At 43.6% G+C, this 18,497-nt stretch overlaps 1 protein-coding gene across 1 annotated transcript in view; it reads right to left on the bottom strand.

Annotated features, from left to right (window-relative positions):
- Positions 1 to 18,497, bottom strand: part of LOC106605029 (kelch-like protein 32) — a 43,550-nt gene that overhangs the window by 16,321 nt on the left and 8,732 nt on the right. Inside the window, exons 2-4 of the mRNA XM_014200255.2 lie at positions 13,935 to 14,032; positions 12,713 to 12,893; positions 1,364 to 1,471 (exon numbers count right to left, since the gene is read on the bottom strand). Of these exons, the coding sequence (XP_014055730.2) occupies positions 1,364 to 1,471; positions 12,713 to 12,893; positions 13,935 to 13,957 (312 nt within the window). The 5' untranslated portion in view covers positions 13,958 to 14,032. The remainder of the gene's footprint in view (positions 1 to 1,363; positions 1,472 to 12,712; positions 12,894 to 13,934; positions 14,033 to 18,497) is intronic.

Below are 18,497 nucleotides of genomic sequence, written 5' to 3'. Positions count from 1 at the left end.
CTGGACGCACTCAATGACAGAAGCACTCAGGACCAGTGGTCACTTTATATACTGCTGCTGATTCATGTGTGTGGGTGTGTGACTGTGGTCTCAGGCCAGGCGTGTTTTTTTGTGCAATAGCATTTAAACTAATGTGCTTTCACTCATGTGTCACTGAAAGCCTTTGAGAGGCATTATTTACGCTATCTGTTATTCAATAGACTACATGTGTTGGTCCCACTTTATATTCAGTGTCTATAAAACATGAATTTAAAAAGGGCCATTACGTTGCAGTTTGCGTGTTATTAGACATCGTTATTCACACACAGTTATTCTTCTTACAACTGTGATACCTATCCCATTGAAATGTAATTGCCATGTAAATACATGATTTTATCAACATCAAATAAAAAGTCAGACTAATATTTTGAATGTGCGTGCGTGCGTCCTCTCAGTGTAGACTATATAGCAACAGCATGTCTGCTAACCTTTATGGCCCCTGACATGTGGCTGGTGGATTTCAGCTGTGTGGTTGTTTACTGAAATAAGCATATTGCTCACGTCTCATCATCTCATCTCAGAAAGAAACGGACTGGCAGCCGGCTGCTGACCTACATCGACACAACTCCCCCTGCTCATTTCCACTGTGGAAATGCAATTAGGAATAATTACGAGCTAGCCAGCCTCTCACTGCTGGGCCACAGGGCATAGGTCTCCTGATTCCTCACCGCAGAGAGAGCGAGAGAGAGAGGGAGAGAAAGATGGGGGAAGAGAGATAGGCGAGAGAGAGCGAGCGGGAGGAGAGAGAGAGAGAGGGGGGGTGAGGAGAGAGAGAGAGGGGGGGGGGGGGAATCACTGGCATACTGTTGGGTCAGGCTAGGTTAGATATCACATCCATGCATAGGTTGTAGCAGGTGTACTCAACCACTACTTAAGAAGGTCCAGTCACACAAATGTACTAGATGGCAAAGGTCCGGATGGATATTGTCATTTATCAGCATAACAAACCGCCACATCGTGACTCATATGACCCCAAGCTGCTCACACCCCTCTTCTAGGCAGAGAGAAAACGTCTGCATTTTAAAGCAAATCTCCTGCAATTCTACACATTTTGTCATGTTTTATGTGCGTTCGTATGATACCTGAGTGACTCAACAAAATTAATGGGGGCCCCCTCGGGGACAAGTATCCAGACTGCAATCTGCCTGTTGAGTATGGCTGGGCTATAGCTTTAATCAGCTAACGAAAAGCTGAAAACTGTCACTCTTAGTTAGTGTTAGCCTGGATATTTGTGAGATAAGTTTGTGTGTACAGTTCAGTACCTGTGTGTGACTTGAGGACATGTGGTGGCTAGCTGTAGATGAAGGTGCTACTGTAGACTCACCTGTCCTGTGTAGGCGAAGTCTAGTGCATGTTTCAGTCCCACACTTGTCACTCCCTGAAGAGTCACCTCATCTGCCTCACTCTCCACCATGCACAGACTGAACATGGCCTGAGAACACACACACAGAGACAGAGAGAGAGACAGAGAGACACAGAGAGAGAGAGACAGAGACAGAGAGTGAGAGAGGAGACATAGGCACAGCAAACCTGATCTAGTCACACCACTCATCACTACAACCTCAGAGCAGAGGATACTCCTGGCCTTTTTTTCATTAGGACTGGTCTTTTTTGGGTGTTGTTCTAGTGTTGTTCTAGGTACATTGTGTTTCCATAGCTAACACAGTCTCTACTCTATAAAGGATTGGGACAACCACTTTTAATTCATTCAGAGTAATTGTGAACAATAAATGGGTCAGATCTTCTTGCCTTGTCTCTCAGATCGTTTACAGCTTTGTGGAAGTTACCTGTGGCGCTGATGTTTAGGCTGGGGTATGTATAGTTTTTTGTGTGCTCTAGGGCAATGGTGTCTAGATGGAATTTGTATTCGTGGTCCTGGGAACTGGACCTTTTTTGGAAGACCGTTATTATTTTTGTCTTACTGAGATTTGTCGTCAGGGCCCAGGTCTGACAGAATCTGTGCAAAAGATCTAGGTGCTGCTGTAGGCCCTCCTTGTTTGGGGACAGAAGCACCAGATCATCAGCAAACAGTAGACATTTGACTTCAGATTGTAGTAGGGTGAGGCCGGGTGGTGCAGACTGTTCTAGTGCCCTCACCAATTCGTTGATATATATGTTGAAGAGGGTAGGGCTTAAGCTGCATCCCTGTCTCATCTCCCGGCCCTGTGGAAAGAAATGTGTGTTTTTTGCCAATTTTAACCTCACACCTGCTGTTTGTGTACATGGATTTTATAATGTCATATGTTTTTCCCCCAACACCACTTTCCATCAATTTGTATAGCAGGCCCTCGTGACATATTGAGTCGAAAGCTTTTTTGAAATCAACAAAGCATGAGAAGACTTTGCCATTGTTTTGGTTTGTTTGTTTGTCAATTAGGGTGTGCAGGGTGAATACGTGGTCTGTCCTACGGTAACTTGGTAAAAAGCCCATTTGAAATTTTCTCAGTACATTGTTTTGCATAAGAAATGAACGAGTCTGTTGTTAATGATAATGCAGAGGATTTTCCCAAGGTTGACGCATATCCTACGGAAGTTATCGGGGTCATATTTGTCTCCACTTTTGTGGATTGGGGTGATCAGTCCTTGGTTCCAAATATTGGGGAAGATGCCAGAGCTAAGGATGATGTTAGAGAGTTTAAATATAGCCAATTGGAATTTGTGGTCTGTAATGTTTTATCATTTCATAAAGGATACCATCAACACCACAGGCCTTTTTGGGTTGGAGGGTTTGTATTTTGTCCTGAAGTTCATTCAAGATAATTGGATAATCCAGTGGGTTCTGGTAGTCTTTAATAGTTGATTCTAAGATGTGTATTTGTTCATGTATATGCTTTTGCTGTTTGTTCTTTGTTATAGAGCCAAAAAGATTGGAGAAGTGGTTTATCCATATATCGCCATTTTGGATATATAACTCTTTGTGTTGTTGTTTGTTTAGAGTTCTACAATTTTCCCAGAGGTGGTTAGATTTGATAGATTCTTCAATTACATTGAGCTGATTTCTGACGTGCTGTTCCTTCTTTTTCTGTAGTGTATTTCTGTATTGTTTTAGTGATTCACCATAGGGAAGGCATAGGCTGAGGTTTTCTGGGTCTCTATGTTTTGGTTGGATAGGTTTCTCAATTTCTTTTTAGGTTTTTGCATTCTTCATCAAACCATTTGTCATTGTTGTTAATTTTCTTAGGTTGTCTGCTTGACATTTTTAGATTTGATATGGAAGCTGAAAGGTCAAATATACTGTTTAGATTTTCTACTGCCAAGTTTACACCTTCACTATTACAGTAAAACAGTTTGTCTAGGAAATTGTCTAGAAGGGATTGCATTTGTTGTTGCCTAACTTTCCTTCCATCTATAGCATTTCTTAATATTATTCAGTTCATTTGGCTTTGATGCCTCATGATTGAGCAAAGCTCTGTTCAAGTAGAGTGTGATTTTGATATGATCTGATTGCGGTGTCAGTAGACTGACTGTGAAGGCGCTAAGAGACTCTGGGTTGAGGTCAGTGATAAAGTAGTCTACAGTACTACTGCCAAGAGATGAGCTATATGTGTACCTACCATAGGAGTCCCCTCGAAGCCTACCATTAACTATGTACATACCCAGCGTCCAACAAAGCTGCAGGAGTTATGACCCGTTTATGTTGGTTATGTTATCGTAGTTGTGTCTAGGGGGGAATATGGGGGAGGGAATGCTGTCACCTCCAGGTAGGTGTTTGTCCCCCTGTGTGTTGAGGGTGTAAGGTTCTTGTCCAGTTCTGGCATTTAGGTCACCACAGACTAGTTCATGTCCCTGGGCCTGAAAATGTTTTATCTCCCCCTCTAGGATGAGAAGCTGTCATCGTTAAAGTATGGGGATTCATTTGGGCGATATAAACTCAGCAAAAAGAGAAAAGTCCCTTTTTCAGGACCCTGTCTTTCAAAGATAATTCGTAAAAATCCAAACAACTTCACAGATCTTCATTGTAAAGGGTTTAAACACTGTTTCCCATGTTTATGCAATGAACCATAAACAATTAATGAGCATGCACCTGTGGAACGGTCGTTAAGACACTAACAGCTTACAGACAGTAGGCAATTAAGGTCACAGTTATGAAAACTTAGGACACTAAAGAGGCCTTTCTACTGACTCTGAAAAACACCAAAAGAAAGATGCCCAGGGTCCCTGCTCATCTGCGTGAACGTGCCTTAGGCATGCTGCAAGGACGCATGTGGCCAGGGCAATGAATTGCAATGTCCGTACTGTGAGATGCCTAAGACAGCGCTACAGGGAGACAGGACGGACAGCTGATCGTCCTCACAGTGGCAGACCATGTGTAACAACACCTGCACAGGATCGGTACATCCGAACATCACACCTGCGGGAAGGTACAGGATGGCAACAACAACTGCCCAAGTTACACCAGGAACATACAATCCCTCCATCAGTGCTCAGACTGTCCGCAATAGGCTGAGAGAGGCTGGACTGAGGGCTTGTAGGCCTGTTGAAAGGCAGGTCCTCACCAGACATCACCGGCAACAACGTCGCCTATGGGCACAAACCCACCGTCGCTGGACCAGACAGGAATGGCAAAAAGTGCTCTTCACTGACGAGTCGCAGGTTTGTCTCACCAGGGGTGATGGTCAGATTCGGATTTATCGTCGAAGGAATGAGCGTTATACCGCTGCCTGTACTCTGGAGCGGGATCGATTTGGAGGTGGAGGGTCTGTCATGGTCTGTGGCGGTGTGTCACAGCATTATCGGACTGAGCTTGTTGTCTTTGCAGGTAATCTCAATGCTGTGCGTTACAGGGAAGACATCCTCCTCCCTCATGTGGTACCCTTTCTGCAGGCTCATCCTGACATGACCCTCCAGCATGACAATGCCACCAGCCATACTGCTCGTTCTGTGCATGATTTCCTGCAAGACAGGAATGTCAATGTTCTGCCATGGCCTGCGAAGAGCTCGGATCTCAATCCCATTGAGCACGTCTGGGACCTGTTGGATCGGAGGGTGAGGGCTAGGGCTATTCACCCCCAGAAATGTCCGGGAACTTGCAGGTGCCTTGGTGGAAGAGTGGGGTAACATCTCACAGCAAGAACTGGCAAATCTGGTGCAGTCCATGAGGAGAAGATGCACTGCAGTGCTTAATGCAGCTGGTGGCCACACCAGATACTGACTTACTTTTTGACCCCCCCCCCCCCCACCACCACCACCTTTGTTCAGGGACACATTATTCCACATGTTTGTGGAACTTGTTCAGTTTATGTCTCAGCTGTTGAATCTTGTTATATTCATACAAATATTTACACATGTTAAGTTTGCTGAAAATAAACACAGTTGACAGGGAGAGGACGTTTCTTTTTTGCTGAGTTTAGGTAGCACGAGGAAATTTTTCTCTGTTGAGATCATTCCTTATTAATATCTAGCCAGATGTAAAATACCATGTTTCTTGTAGGATGACAATGTCTGTATTTCCAATTTATTTGATGAAGTCTGGGCTCCTGCTCTTTAGGCCAACAGCAGATGACCTCAGACCTTGTGTATTCCAGGATGTGATAGTAAAAGCTTTGTGTTCCATATTGTCTAGTGTTGTTTTCATGTGGTTTAGGCTCAGACCATTACAGCAGGTGTGAGCAGGGCATGTTGAGCATGCTGAGCATATGTGCGGCTTTAATACATCAGACTAAAAACAGTTGCATGCATTCGTGAATTGCGATGTATTTATTGTTTAGGCTAACTATTCAAAGCTTCCTTTGTTATTAATTTTAAAACTAAAATGCTTGATTGCATTTCAAAGCATGAATGTCTCGTATACTGTGTGATGGCATGAACAAATCAATGACTGATTGATTAATACAGTAGCCTATATATTGAAATATAGGCGTAAGTAAGTTAGGGTATTTAGTCTAGGACGCACTCTTAGGTCTACAGCTCGATGGTGGTTACACAAGGCTACTATATGATGATATTTCGACAAGTCCAGGCGACAACAGGGCTACACTGATCAATCGAGCCTGGTTCCCAAGTTTCTAAACCATCTTTGTTATGGTATCGCCTAAATATTTGAATTGAAGAAGTGTGATAATCCTTAGGATATTTTAGCGATCCCCAGTAGACGTCCTAAATGCCCCCCAGCCTTCAGATGTGAGCTAAACAGCGCACTTGCACTTGAGGTGCGTTTTAAGGCTATGGATGCAAAAGTGAACTTATCATTTCCAAACGTTTAAGTCGGTTGTATGCTGCTTTGCGATCTATTAACAGCATAATCATTACGATATTAAATAGGCGCTATATTTTTTACTGATGCATTATTCAATTCATACGCACAAAACATAGCATTCACTGTGAAAGTTGATACATGTAGGCCCTTCATATATAGGCTATGCACTTCGTTCAATTTATCGAATCAGTTATTGTTGACGCAAAAAAAAAGACAGATGTGGTGTTTTGCGCTTGTGCACATAATGTGCACATAATTACATTACCCGACCACCCCCAGTAAAACAAATCCCATACGAATAGGGCTTGAGGCAAGGGCTGTTTCTGCACTTCTGCTATTATGCACATAGCAACATAGGGAATAGTGCCAATTCTATGGAGCACTGAATATTATGTTTCAGAACCGCGGACAGCGACCATATCCAACACGGGAGAAAGCGCATGTTCTAAAATAATATTCGATTTATTAGTGTTGCACCATTTATAATATAACCACACACGTCTTAGAGTGATGGACTGTGCCATCCCTGTGGCCTCCAATGGAGTAGTCCACTGAGACATGCGCGAATCAGACAGGTGCATCATGAAAAAAAAAAGTGACTGCTAGACTAAATAAATCTCGGTCGACCAACAGCCTATTGACCAAACAACTAAATGCGGTCAGCCTAAGATTTTCACATATGGAATTGAGATTTTCACTTGGACAGATAGACAGCTAGGAGAACAAGAGACACAGACCAGGAGATGCGGCAGGTAGCCTAGCGGTTAAGAGTGTTGGACCGATAACGAAAAGTCGCTGGTTTGAATCCCTAACTTGAATAGATGAAAAATCTGTCCATGTTCCCTTGAGCAAGGCACTTAACCCTAATTGCTCCTGTAAGTGAAACGGCAAATGTGATTTAACATTAATCTATTAAAAACAGTTATCTAGTCATGAGGTTTGTGCAGTAGGCTATAGGCCCAAAACATTATCACTGCATATTGGCTTTGCTTGAATTGCCCGGCCAATGCATTGTTGTTCTTCTCAGACCATTGAAAAAAAATACAGTACGAGTCAAAAGTTTGGACACACCTACTTATTCAAGGGTTTCTTTGTTTTAACATTGCAGAATAATAGTGAAGAATTCAAAACTATCAAATAACACATATGGAATCATGTAGTAACCAAAAAAGTTTTAAACAAATCAAATTATATTTTATATTCTTCAAAGTAGTCACCGGTCTAATGTCTATTGCTCATGTTTCTTGGCCAAAGCAAGTCTCTTCTTGTTATTGGTTCCCTTTAGTCGTGGTTTCTTTGCAGCAATTTGACCATGAAAGCCTGATTCACACAGTCTCCTCTGAACAGTTGATGTTGAGATGTGTCTGTTAATTGAACTCCGTGAAGCATTTATTTGGTCTGCAATGTGAGGTGTAGTTAACTCTAATGAACTTATCCTCTGCAGCAAAGGTAACTCTGGGTCTTCCTTTCATGTGGTGGTCCTCATGAGAGCCAGTTTCATCATAGCGCAAGATGGTTGTTACAACTGCACTTGAAGAAACTTCAGTTCTTGGAATTTTCCGTGTTGACTGACCTTGTCATTTCATTGACTGACTGTCATTTCTATTTGCTTATTTGAGCTATTCTTGTCATAATATGGACTTGGTCTTTTACCAAATAGGGCTATCTTCTGTATACCACACTTGCCTTGTCACAACACAACTGATTGGCTGACTACCTTAGTGACTACCTCATGAAGCTGGTTTGCTTGATTACTGACTAATATACACTACATGACCAAAAGTATGTGGACACCTTGGTGGTCAGCACTCGGCGGGTTCCGTTCTGCGAGCTTGGGTGGCCTACCACTTCGCGGCTGAGCAGCTGTTGTGCCTAGACATTTCCATTTCACAATAACAGCCCTTACAGTTGACCGGGAAGGCTCAAGCAGGGCAGACATTTGACAAACTGACTTGTTGGATAGGTGGTCCTATGACGGTGCCAAGTTGAAAGTCACTGAGCTCTTCAGTAAGGCCATTCTATTGCAAATGTCTGTCTATGGAGATTGCATGGCTGCGTGCTCGATTTTAGACCTGTCGGCAACGGGGGTGGCTGAAATAGCCGAATCCACTCATTTGAAGGGGGGTCCACATACTTTTGTATATATAGTGTATGTGCAGATATACTGTGTTGATATACTGTGCATGCGGACTGTACTGTATATGTTCCATGTCCTCCGAAGGCAGATGTGCACATTACACTGACATTACATAATGGCACAGAAGATGGCGTCATACTGTAAGGCGGCCGTCTTTCGAGCTCTGACCCAACTTTGCTTCTTTTGGCGTTTATCTCGTAAACCTCAATTCCCACTCATCTGCCCTGGGCTAACCAAGACGAAACGCAGGCAAAGATTGCAGGAGAGGGGGAGTCCTGGCAAGATTAAGGTGAAGGGATAACCGGCCACCTCTTTCCCCCATTTTATTGGCCAGACACTTGATAATAAGATGGATGACATCCAAGCGTGAATTTGATATCAACAGGACTCTCATAACTGCAATATTCTCTGCTTTTCTGAAACATGGCTTTTGGAAAAGATACCCCCCCATGGCTCTCCAACTTGATGGATTCTCCATTCACCAAGCGAACCGGACATTGGATTCAGAGCAATCCTAGATGGGGAGGGGTATGAGTCTTCATCAACAGCAAATGGTGTGCTGACTCTAGCCCAGTGGTAGTCTTGACCCATTGTTCACCCGTCTTGGAATACCTGATGGTCAAATGTCAATCCTTCTATCTCATGAGAGAGTTTTCAGCTGTTATCATGACTGCTGTATATATTCCACCTCAGGACAAGAAAAACGACAAGCTGGCACTTAAAACTATACAAGGCTATACATTTTTTTTAAATGTAACCTTTATTTAACTAGGCAAGTCAGTTAAAAACAAATTCTTATTTACAATGACGGCCTACCGGGGAACAGTGGGTTAACTGCTTTGTTCAGGGGCAGAACGACAGAGTTTTACCTTATCAGCTCGGGGATTCAATCCAGCAACCTTTTAGTTACTGGCCCAACGCTCTAACCACTAGGCTACCCGCCGCCCCATAAACAAGCAGGAAACCATCAACCTGGAGGCAGCTTTTTTGGTTGCCGGTGATTTTAATTCTGCATCATTAAGACGCCTAATACCCAACTTCCATCAACACGTCTCCTTCACCACTAGGGGTGATAGTCCTAGATCACTGTTACTCTACTCACAGGCAAGCATACAAGGCCCTCCCTCATCCCCTGTTCGGCAATCAGATCATGACTCTATACTCCTGTCTACAAGCAGAAGCTCAAACAGGAAGTACCCGTGACGTGCTCTGTAGATAAATGGTCCTCTAGAATCGGAGGCTATGCTACTGGACTGCTTGCTAGCGCTGACTGTACCAGGACTCCGCTGATAGCATCGACAAGCTAACCACCTCTGCGACCGGCTTTATTAGGAAATGCATCACCGATGTTGTCCCCACAGTGAAGGTTAGCTGCTTCCCCAATCAAAAGCCCTGGATTAACACCAAGGTTGCAGCTAAACTAAAAGGACAGTGCTACCACACACAGGTCTATCGCAGCCAACCCAGAGACTACGGCTGATGACAAGAAATCCTGCTACGACCTCCACAGAACCATCAAACAGGCAAAAGGCCAAAATAAAAACAAGGTGGAATCCTATTACACAGGCTCAGATGCCCGCCGCATGTGGCAGGGGTTACAGTTCATTACGGATTACAAAGGAAGAACCAGCCAAAATCTGCCCAACAATGCATCTTTACCAGACGAACTCAATGCATTTTATACATGCTTCGACAAAAACACCAAGCCGTGCATGACGGCTCCCGTCGACCCAAAGGACTGGGTGATCTCGCTCTCCGAGGCCGACGTGAGTTTTTTAATCAGGTCAACACTAGCAAGGCCGCAGGCCGGACAGTATTCCAGGACGTGTTCTCAGAGCATGCGCAGAACAGCTGGCAGGCATATTTACGGTCATTTTCAACCTCTCCTTGTCCCAGTTTGTAATCCCCACATCTCAAGCAGACCACCATTATTCCTGTTCCCAAAAACTTTTAGGCTAACTGCCACAAAGACTACCACCCAGTATCACAATCACCACCCGCAATAACATCTGCTAAAGACGTATGTGACCAATATAATTTGATTTAAGTACTTTGAAAGGCTGGTTATGGCACACTTCAACGCCATCATCGCAGACACCCCTAACACACTCAAATTAGCGTCTTTGGATCTGTTGGTCGGTATGCAATCTCAACTGCACTCCACACTGCCCTCACCCACCTAGATAAGAGGAATACCTACAGTTGAAGTCGGAAGCTTACATACACTTAGGTTGGAGTCATTAAAACTTGTTTTTCAACCACTCCACACATTTCTTGTTAACAAACTATAGTTTTGGCATGTCGGTTAGAACATCTACTTTGTGCATGACACATGTATTTTTTCCAACAACTGTTTACAGACAGATTATTTCACTTATAATTCACTGTATCACAATTCCAGTGGGTCAGAAGTTCACATACACTATGTTGACTGTGCCTTTAAACAGCTTGGAAAATTCCAGAAAATGATGTCATGGCTTTAGAAGCTTCTGATAGGCTAATTGACATAATTTGAGTCAATTGGAGGTGGACCTGTGGATGTACTTCAAGGCCTACCTTCAAACTCAGTGCCTCTTTACTTGACATCATGGAAAAATCTAAAGAAATCAGCCAAGACCTCAAGAAATAAAATTGTAGACCTCCACTAGTTTGGTTCATCCTTGGGAGCAATTTCCAAACGCCTGAAAGTGCAAATCAATCCCAGAACAACAGCAAAGGACCTTGTTAAGATGCTGGAGGAAACAGGTACAAAAGTATCTATATCCACAGTCAAACGAGTCCTTATATCGACATAACCTGAAAGGCCGCTCAGCAAGGCAGAAGCCACTGCTCCAAAACCGCCATAAAAAAGCCAGACTACGGTTTGCAACTGCACATGGGGACAAAGATCGTACTTTTTGGAGAAATGTCCTCTGGTCTGATGAAACAAAAATAGAACTGCTTCGCCATAATGACCATCGTTATGTTTGGAGGAAAAAGGGGGAGGCTTGCAAGCCGAAGAACACCATCCGAACCGTGAAGCACGTGGGTGGCAGAGCCAAAGCCCCATACTACCCACCACTGCGACCTCTATGCTCTCGTTGGCTGGCCCTCACAACATATCCGTCGCCAAACCCACTGGCTCCAGGTCATCTATAAGTATTTGCTAGGTAAAGCCCCGCCTTATCTCAGCTCACTGGTCACCATAGCAACACCCACCCATAGCACACGCTCCAACAGGTATATTGCACTGGTCATCCCCAAAGCCAACACATCCTTTGGCCGCCTTTCCTTCCAGTTCTCTGCTGCCAATGACTGGAACGAATTGCAAAAATCTCTGATGCAACTGCACATGGTCTTATATCTCCCTCTCTAACTTTAAGCATCAGCTGTCAGAGCAGCTTACCGATCACTGTACCTGTACACAGCCAATCTGTAAATAGCACACCCGACTTCCTCATCCCCATATTATTTCCTACCCTCTTGCTCTTTTGCACCCCAGTATCTCTACTTGCACATCATCATCTGCACATATATCACTCCAGTATTAATGCTAAATTGTAATTATTTTCACCTCTATGGCCTATTTATTGCCTACCTCCCTACTCTTCTACATTTGCACACACTGTAGATAGATCTTTCTATTTTTATTTTCTTTTGTGTTATTGACTGTGCGTTTGTTTATGTGTAACTCTGTGTCGTTGTTTTTGTCGCACTGCTTTGCTTTATCTTGGCCAGGTCGCAGTTGTAAATGAGAACTTGTTCTCAACTGGCCTACCTGGTTAAATAAAAGTGAAATAAAAATAAAGAAATAAAATCATATATATTCTGATGTCTAGTCACCTTACACCCTATACACATCTACTCCTAACCACTTCAGTATCCCTGCACATTGTATGGTATTGGCACTGACCCTGGAACTGACCCTGTATATAGCTTACTTACTTTCTCCTGTTCTTATTATTTCTATTTCTCGTGTGTTTTTGTTCTACTTTACTTTATTAGTAATAGTGATATTGATTATTGCATTGTTGGGAAAGAGCTTGCAAGAAAGGCATTTCACTGTACTCGTGCACGTGACAATACATCTTCAAACTACACTCTTAGAAAAAAAGGGTTCCAAAAGTTTTTTGGGGCTGTACCCATAGAAGAACCCTTTTTAGTTCTAGGTAGAACACTTTTTGATTCCAAGTAGAACTCTTTTGGGTTCCATGTAGAACCCTCTGTGGAAAGGGTTCTACAAGGAACCCAAACGGGTTCTACCTAGCAGCTAAAGGGTTCTTCAAAGGGTTCTCCCATGAGGACACCTGAATAACTATTTTTTTCTAAGAGTGTAGTGTCCTCCCCAGGTCCAAACTCACCCGGAAGTAATCGCTGCACGCCGCCAGCACCGCTTTATGGGCGTGGAACTTCTGATCGCCGGCGACCAAGGTGACATCACAGAGTAGGCCATCCTTCCTCTGCTGATTGAGGGCGGAGAGGACGGAGTCCTGGTGAGACTTGGACTGGCATAGCCTCTGGTCTGTTACCAGCTCCTGCCCACTGGGAGTGGGGGAGATAGGGAAAGGGAGAGACATCAGTTAAGGCTGGGGGAAAATCTCGGTCTCTCTTGTCTCTCGGCTCATCTCATTTTAGTCATTTAGCAGACGCTCTTATCCAGAGCGACTTACAGGAGCAATTAGGGTTATGTGCCTTGCTCAAGGTAACATGGACAGATTTTTCACCTATTCAAGTCAGGGATTCAAACCAGCAACTTTTCATTACCGGCCCAACACTCTTAACCGCTAGGCTACCTGCCGCATCTCCTGGTCTGTGTCTCTTGTTCTCCTAGCTGTCTATCTATCCATTTCATATTTGTTTGTTTATTAGTCCAGCTGTTTATTATTTATTAGTCTAGTCTGTTTATTATTAACTTGCTGTCAGTCCTTTTTTCTGCAGTTTGGTCTGTCACCTTAAGATAGTATGTGAACACAAGTCTGGTGTGTGTGTGTGTGTGTGTGTGTTTCGTGGTAAAGCACTGGAGCCCCCTGCTGGCCACCTCCAAGGCCCAGCAGCTGTAGTTCAACATTGTCACCGGGCTGCTCCTCCCTAACTCTCTGTCCGGGCTGGACAAGGCCCTGAGGAACAGCCTGTCCCTCTACCTGCAGTGTGTGTGGCCCTGACAGAGTAATACCCCATGAATGAGGGACAGGTCGCCACAGGCTGAGAGGCAGAGTCAGGATTATAATATGACAGGCGTGTGTGTGGAGGGGAGGGGTTGACTGCGAACACACCTGCCCAACATGCTGCCCCACCAAAGCTCAGATCAGCAATGCCAAACCAAGGTTGGTTGGAGGTTAGTTAACTGCAGTATATGTGGTGAGCTAACACTGCAGATTGCATTGCAAACTCTAAGAGCAAAATGAGTCACACCCGATTACAAAATGCTGGAAACATTAGTAGGGCTGTGTGTGTGATTCACTTGTGTGTGTGTGTGTGTGTGTGTGTGTGTGTGTGTGTGTGTGTGTGTGTGTGTGTGTGTGTGTGTGTGTGTGTGTGTGTGTGTGTGTGTGTGTGCACGGATTCACCAGCTTACAGATTTACCTGACACAAGGTTCAGATGGCATGCTCCCGGAGAAGGAGAGAAGATGTGGAACAGTATTCTGTGATTCCTTAGGGCTGCAGTTACTTCCTGCATTAGCCTGGAAAGAGAAACAGATAAGGCATATTTCAATTAATCCATTTGGATCAATTAACTGCTAACCCCTAATACAAAGCAGACTGAAAGTCCACTTGAAACTGCGAGGCACTTCAGGTTAAATGAATAGAATGAAGCAAAGGCACTTTGTGAATTAGCAATCAGCCAAGAAAGACCATGACCTGAGCTTCCTACTGACTCTCTGTGGTTAAGAATATTTTTTTAATAAAAAAAATATTTCACCTTTATTTAACCTAGCCAAGATAAAGCAAAGCAGTGCGACACAAAGAACAACACAGAGTTACACATGGAATAAAGAAGCGTACAGTCAATAACACAATAGAATAAAAGAAAGTCTATATACAGTGTGTGCAAATGGCTTGAGGAGGTAGGCAATAAATAGGCCATAGTAGCGAAGTAATTACAATTTAGCAGATTAACACTGGAGTGATAGATGAGCAGATGATGATGTACAAGTAGAGATACAGGTGTGCAAAAGAGCAGAAAAGTAAATAAAAACAATATGGGGATGAGGTAGGTAGATTGGGTGGGCTATTTACAGATGGACTATGTACAGCTGCAGCGATCGGTTAGCTGCTCAGATAGCTGATGTTTAAAGTTAGTGAGGGAAATATAAGTCTCCAGCTTCAGCGATTTTTGCAATTCGTTCCAGTCACTGGCATCAGAGAACTGGAAGGAAAGGCGGCCAAAGGAGGTGTTGGCTTTGGGGATGACCAGTGAGATATACCTGCTGGAGCGAGTGCTACGGGTGGGTGTTGTTATCGTGACCAGTGAGCTGAGATAAGGCGGAGCTTTACCTAGCATAGATTTATAGATGACCCGGAGCCAGTGAGTCTGGCGATGAATATTTAGCGAGGGCCAGCCGACTAGAGCATACAGGTCGCAGTGGTGGGTGGTATAAGGGGCTTTGGTAACGAAACGGATGGCACTGTGATAGACTGCATCCAGTTTGCTGAGTAGAGTATTGGAAGCTATTTTGTAGATGACATCGCCGAAGTCGAGGATTGGTAGGATAGTCAGTTTTACTAGGTTAAGTTTGGCGGCGTGAGTGAAGGAGGCTTTGTTGCGAAATAGAAAGCCATTTCTAGATTTGATTTTGTATTGGAGATGTTTAATATGAGTCTGGAAGGAGAGTTAACAGTCTAGCCAGACACCTAGGTATTTGTAGTTGTCCACATATTCTAGGTCAGAACCATCCAGGGTAGTGATGCTAGTCGGGCGGGTGCGGACAGCAATCATGCATTTTGTTTAACTAGCATTTAAGAGCAGTTGGAGGTCACGGAAGGAGTGTTGTATGGTGTTGAAGCTCGTTTGGAGGTTAACACAGTGTCCAAAGATCTAAACATGTGACTCTCATAGACACATAATAAACCATAGGCCTAGTTGAATTAATGAATTAAGTCTTTGCTAGGTAAAGCTCCGCCTTATCTCAGCTCACTGGTCACCATGGCAACACCCACCCGTAGCGCACGCTCCAGCAGGTATATTTCACTGGTCATCCCCAAAGCCAACACCTCATTTGGCCGACTTTCCTTCCAGTTCTCTGCTGCCAATGACTGGAACGAATTGCAAAAATCACTGAAGTTGGAGACATATCTCCCTCACTAACTTTAAGCATCAGCTGTCAGAGCAGCTTACCAACCGCTGCAGCTGTACATAGCCCATCTCTGTAAATAGCCCATCCAACCAACTACCTACCTCATCCCATATTGTTTTAGCTGTTTTAGTTTTTTTCTGCGCTTTTGAACACCAGTATTTCTAAGTGCACATCCCCATGTGCACATCTATCACTCCAGTGTTAATTGCTGAATTGTTATTACTTCGCCACTATGGCCTATTTATTGCCTTACCTCCTTACTTCATTTGCACACACTGTATACAGATTTTTCTATTGTGTTATTGCCTGTACGTTTGTTTATCCCATGTGTAACTCTGTGTTGTTGTTTTTGTCGCACTCCTTTGCTTTATCTTGGCCAGGTCGCAGTTGTCATTCTGTTGTCACTCTGTCAGAGCTCCAGAGTTCCTTTGTGGAGATGGGAGAACCTTCCATAAGGACGACTATCTCTGCAGCACTCAACCAATTAGGCCTTTATGGTAGAGTGGCCAGACGGAAGCCACTCCTCAGTCAAAAGGCACATGACAGCCCACTTGGAGTTACCAAAAGACACCTACAAGATTCTCTGGTCTGATGAAACCAAGATTGAGCTCTTTGGCCTGAATTCCAAGCATCACGTCTGGAGGAAACATGGCATCATCCCTACTGTGAAGCATGGTGGTGGCAGAATCATGCTGTGGGGATGTTTTTCAGCGGCAGGGACTGGGAAACTAGTCAGGGTCAAGGCAAAGATGAACGGAGCAAAGTACAGAGAGATCATTGATGAAAACCTGCTCCAGAGAACTCAGGACCTCAGACTGGAGCGAAGGTTCACCTTCCAACAGGACAACGACCCTAAGCACATAGCTAAGACAACGCAGGAGTGGCTTCGGGACAAGTCTCTGAATGTTCTTGAGTGGCCCAGCCAGAGCCTGGACTTAAACACGATCGAACATCTCTGGAGAGACCTGAAAATAGCTGTGCAGCAACACTGAACATCCAACCTGACAGAGCTTGAGAGGATCTGATGAGAAGAATGGGAGAAACTCCCCAAATACAGGTGTGCTAAGCTTGTCGTGTCATACCCAAGAAGATTTGAGGCTGTAATCTCTGTCAAAGGTGCTTTAACAAAGTACTGAGTAAAGGATCTGAATACTTATGTAAATGTGATATTTCATTATTATTATTTTTTTTATAAATTAGCAAACATTTGCTTTTGCTTTGTCATTATGGGGTATTGTGTGTAGATTGATGAGGGGGAAAAAACGATTTAATACATTTTAGAATACGGCTGTAATGTAACAAATGCTTTCCAAATGCAAGTAAATCTGTTTGAAGTGTATGCAAATACATTATAGAAGTGGTTAGGCATTTTGAACTCACAAATGTTTCTTAAAAAGACTAGAATATTAGTAGTCAATTTCTCAACAACCATGAACGACTATCATGCATGTTGTTGATGTTAGTTCTGTGTGTGCAGTTAAGGGCAAGGCGTGCTGCTTTGTTTTGCGCCAGCTGCAGCTTTGCTTGGTCTTCCTTTGCTGCACCTGACCGTATTACCGGATAGTACTTGTGGAAACTTACAAGGATTATCCACAGGTGTTTCGATGTTCATTGCCTTTACTTGCAAACTACAAATAAAGGGGTACAAACTGTAAAAAAACGGGAGAGCGATATACCCAACTCAACATTAGGTACCGTCCTGTTAATGCTGTGCCAACTCTGGGTGATGACATCACAGCAGGGTAAACACCAATGTCCATAATAACCACGCTCCCATGAATAGTAATACTACTATATTTCAGTTAAGTACACCACCTATTAAGTAGGAATTATTTATATAGTGTCCACACGATAACACTGCTCTCCCCTTAATTTCAATCCCACTGCGAGGAAAATACATTAAGTATACAAGTCAACAACAAGTGTTTCGTTTTCTTTACAATACTTTACAACTTGTGCTAGTGTTACTGCAACTGTAAACAAACAAAGATAAGACCTTTTTCTTTCAACTATGTCTGCTTTTCAAAAATTAACACCATGAGTCTCCTAGTCTCAACTATAGCGTCAGTCTGTCAGGAGACTTATTACAACGCTGTGACAGGAGCCTTGTGACTACGCTGTGATCTGCACAGTACTCCTGGTGTCCCACTAGACACAGGTGAGGAGTGTCCCAGTGGAGCTGGGTCTGAGGGCACAGGAGTGGGTCGAGTGTTTGTAAGAGTCCATCACCCTCTCCTGGAGGCACTGAATGCCCCTGTTCCTCAGAAACGGTTCCCTGTGGTGTTTGAACTTGTGCACTACACTCACTTTGGAGCAAAGCTCTGTAGCATTGGTGAAGATATGATCAATACAAGTGGATATAACAGATACAACTCTATTAAAATACACTCTAAATTGGTTGAGTGATAACCTGGGTCATGTTACAGGTATTAGTCACAGTTCCTCTTGAGCACTTGGTGGCCTATAGCAGCACCCTAAAAGAAGAGGCTTCAGATGAGGTAGGTGAACCTGCAACCACAGCATTTCTACTTAATTTGTCATGAGATCCTCTTTAAGCTTTACAGGAATGTGGCTCTGAATATATACAGTTGAAGTTGGAAGTTTACATACACTTAGTTTGGAGTCATTAAAACTCGTTTTTCAACCACTCCACAAATTTCTTGTTAACAAACTATAGTTTTGGCAAGTCGGTTAGGACAACTACTTTGTGCATGACACAAGTCATTTTTCCAACAATTGTTTACAGACAGATTATTTCACTTATAATTCACAATTCCAGTGGGCCAGAAGTGTACATACACTAAGTTGACTGTGCCTTTAAACAGCTTTGAAAATTCCAGAAAATGATGTC

Source organism: Salmo salar, chromosome ssa05 (assembly GCF_905237065.1).
Source record: "Salmo salar chromosome ssa05, Ssal_v3.1, whole genome shotgun sequence".
Lineage (NCBI taxonomy): Eukaryota > Metazoa > Chordata > Actinopteri > Salmoniformes > Salmonidae > Salmo > Salmo salar.
Note: the sequence above shows the minus strand (reverse complement) of the source record. Positions and strands in the feature narration are given on the sequence as shown.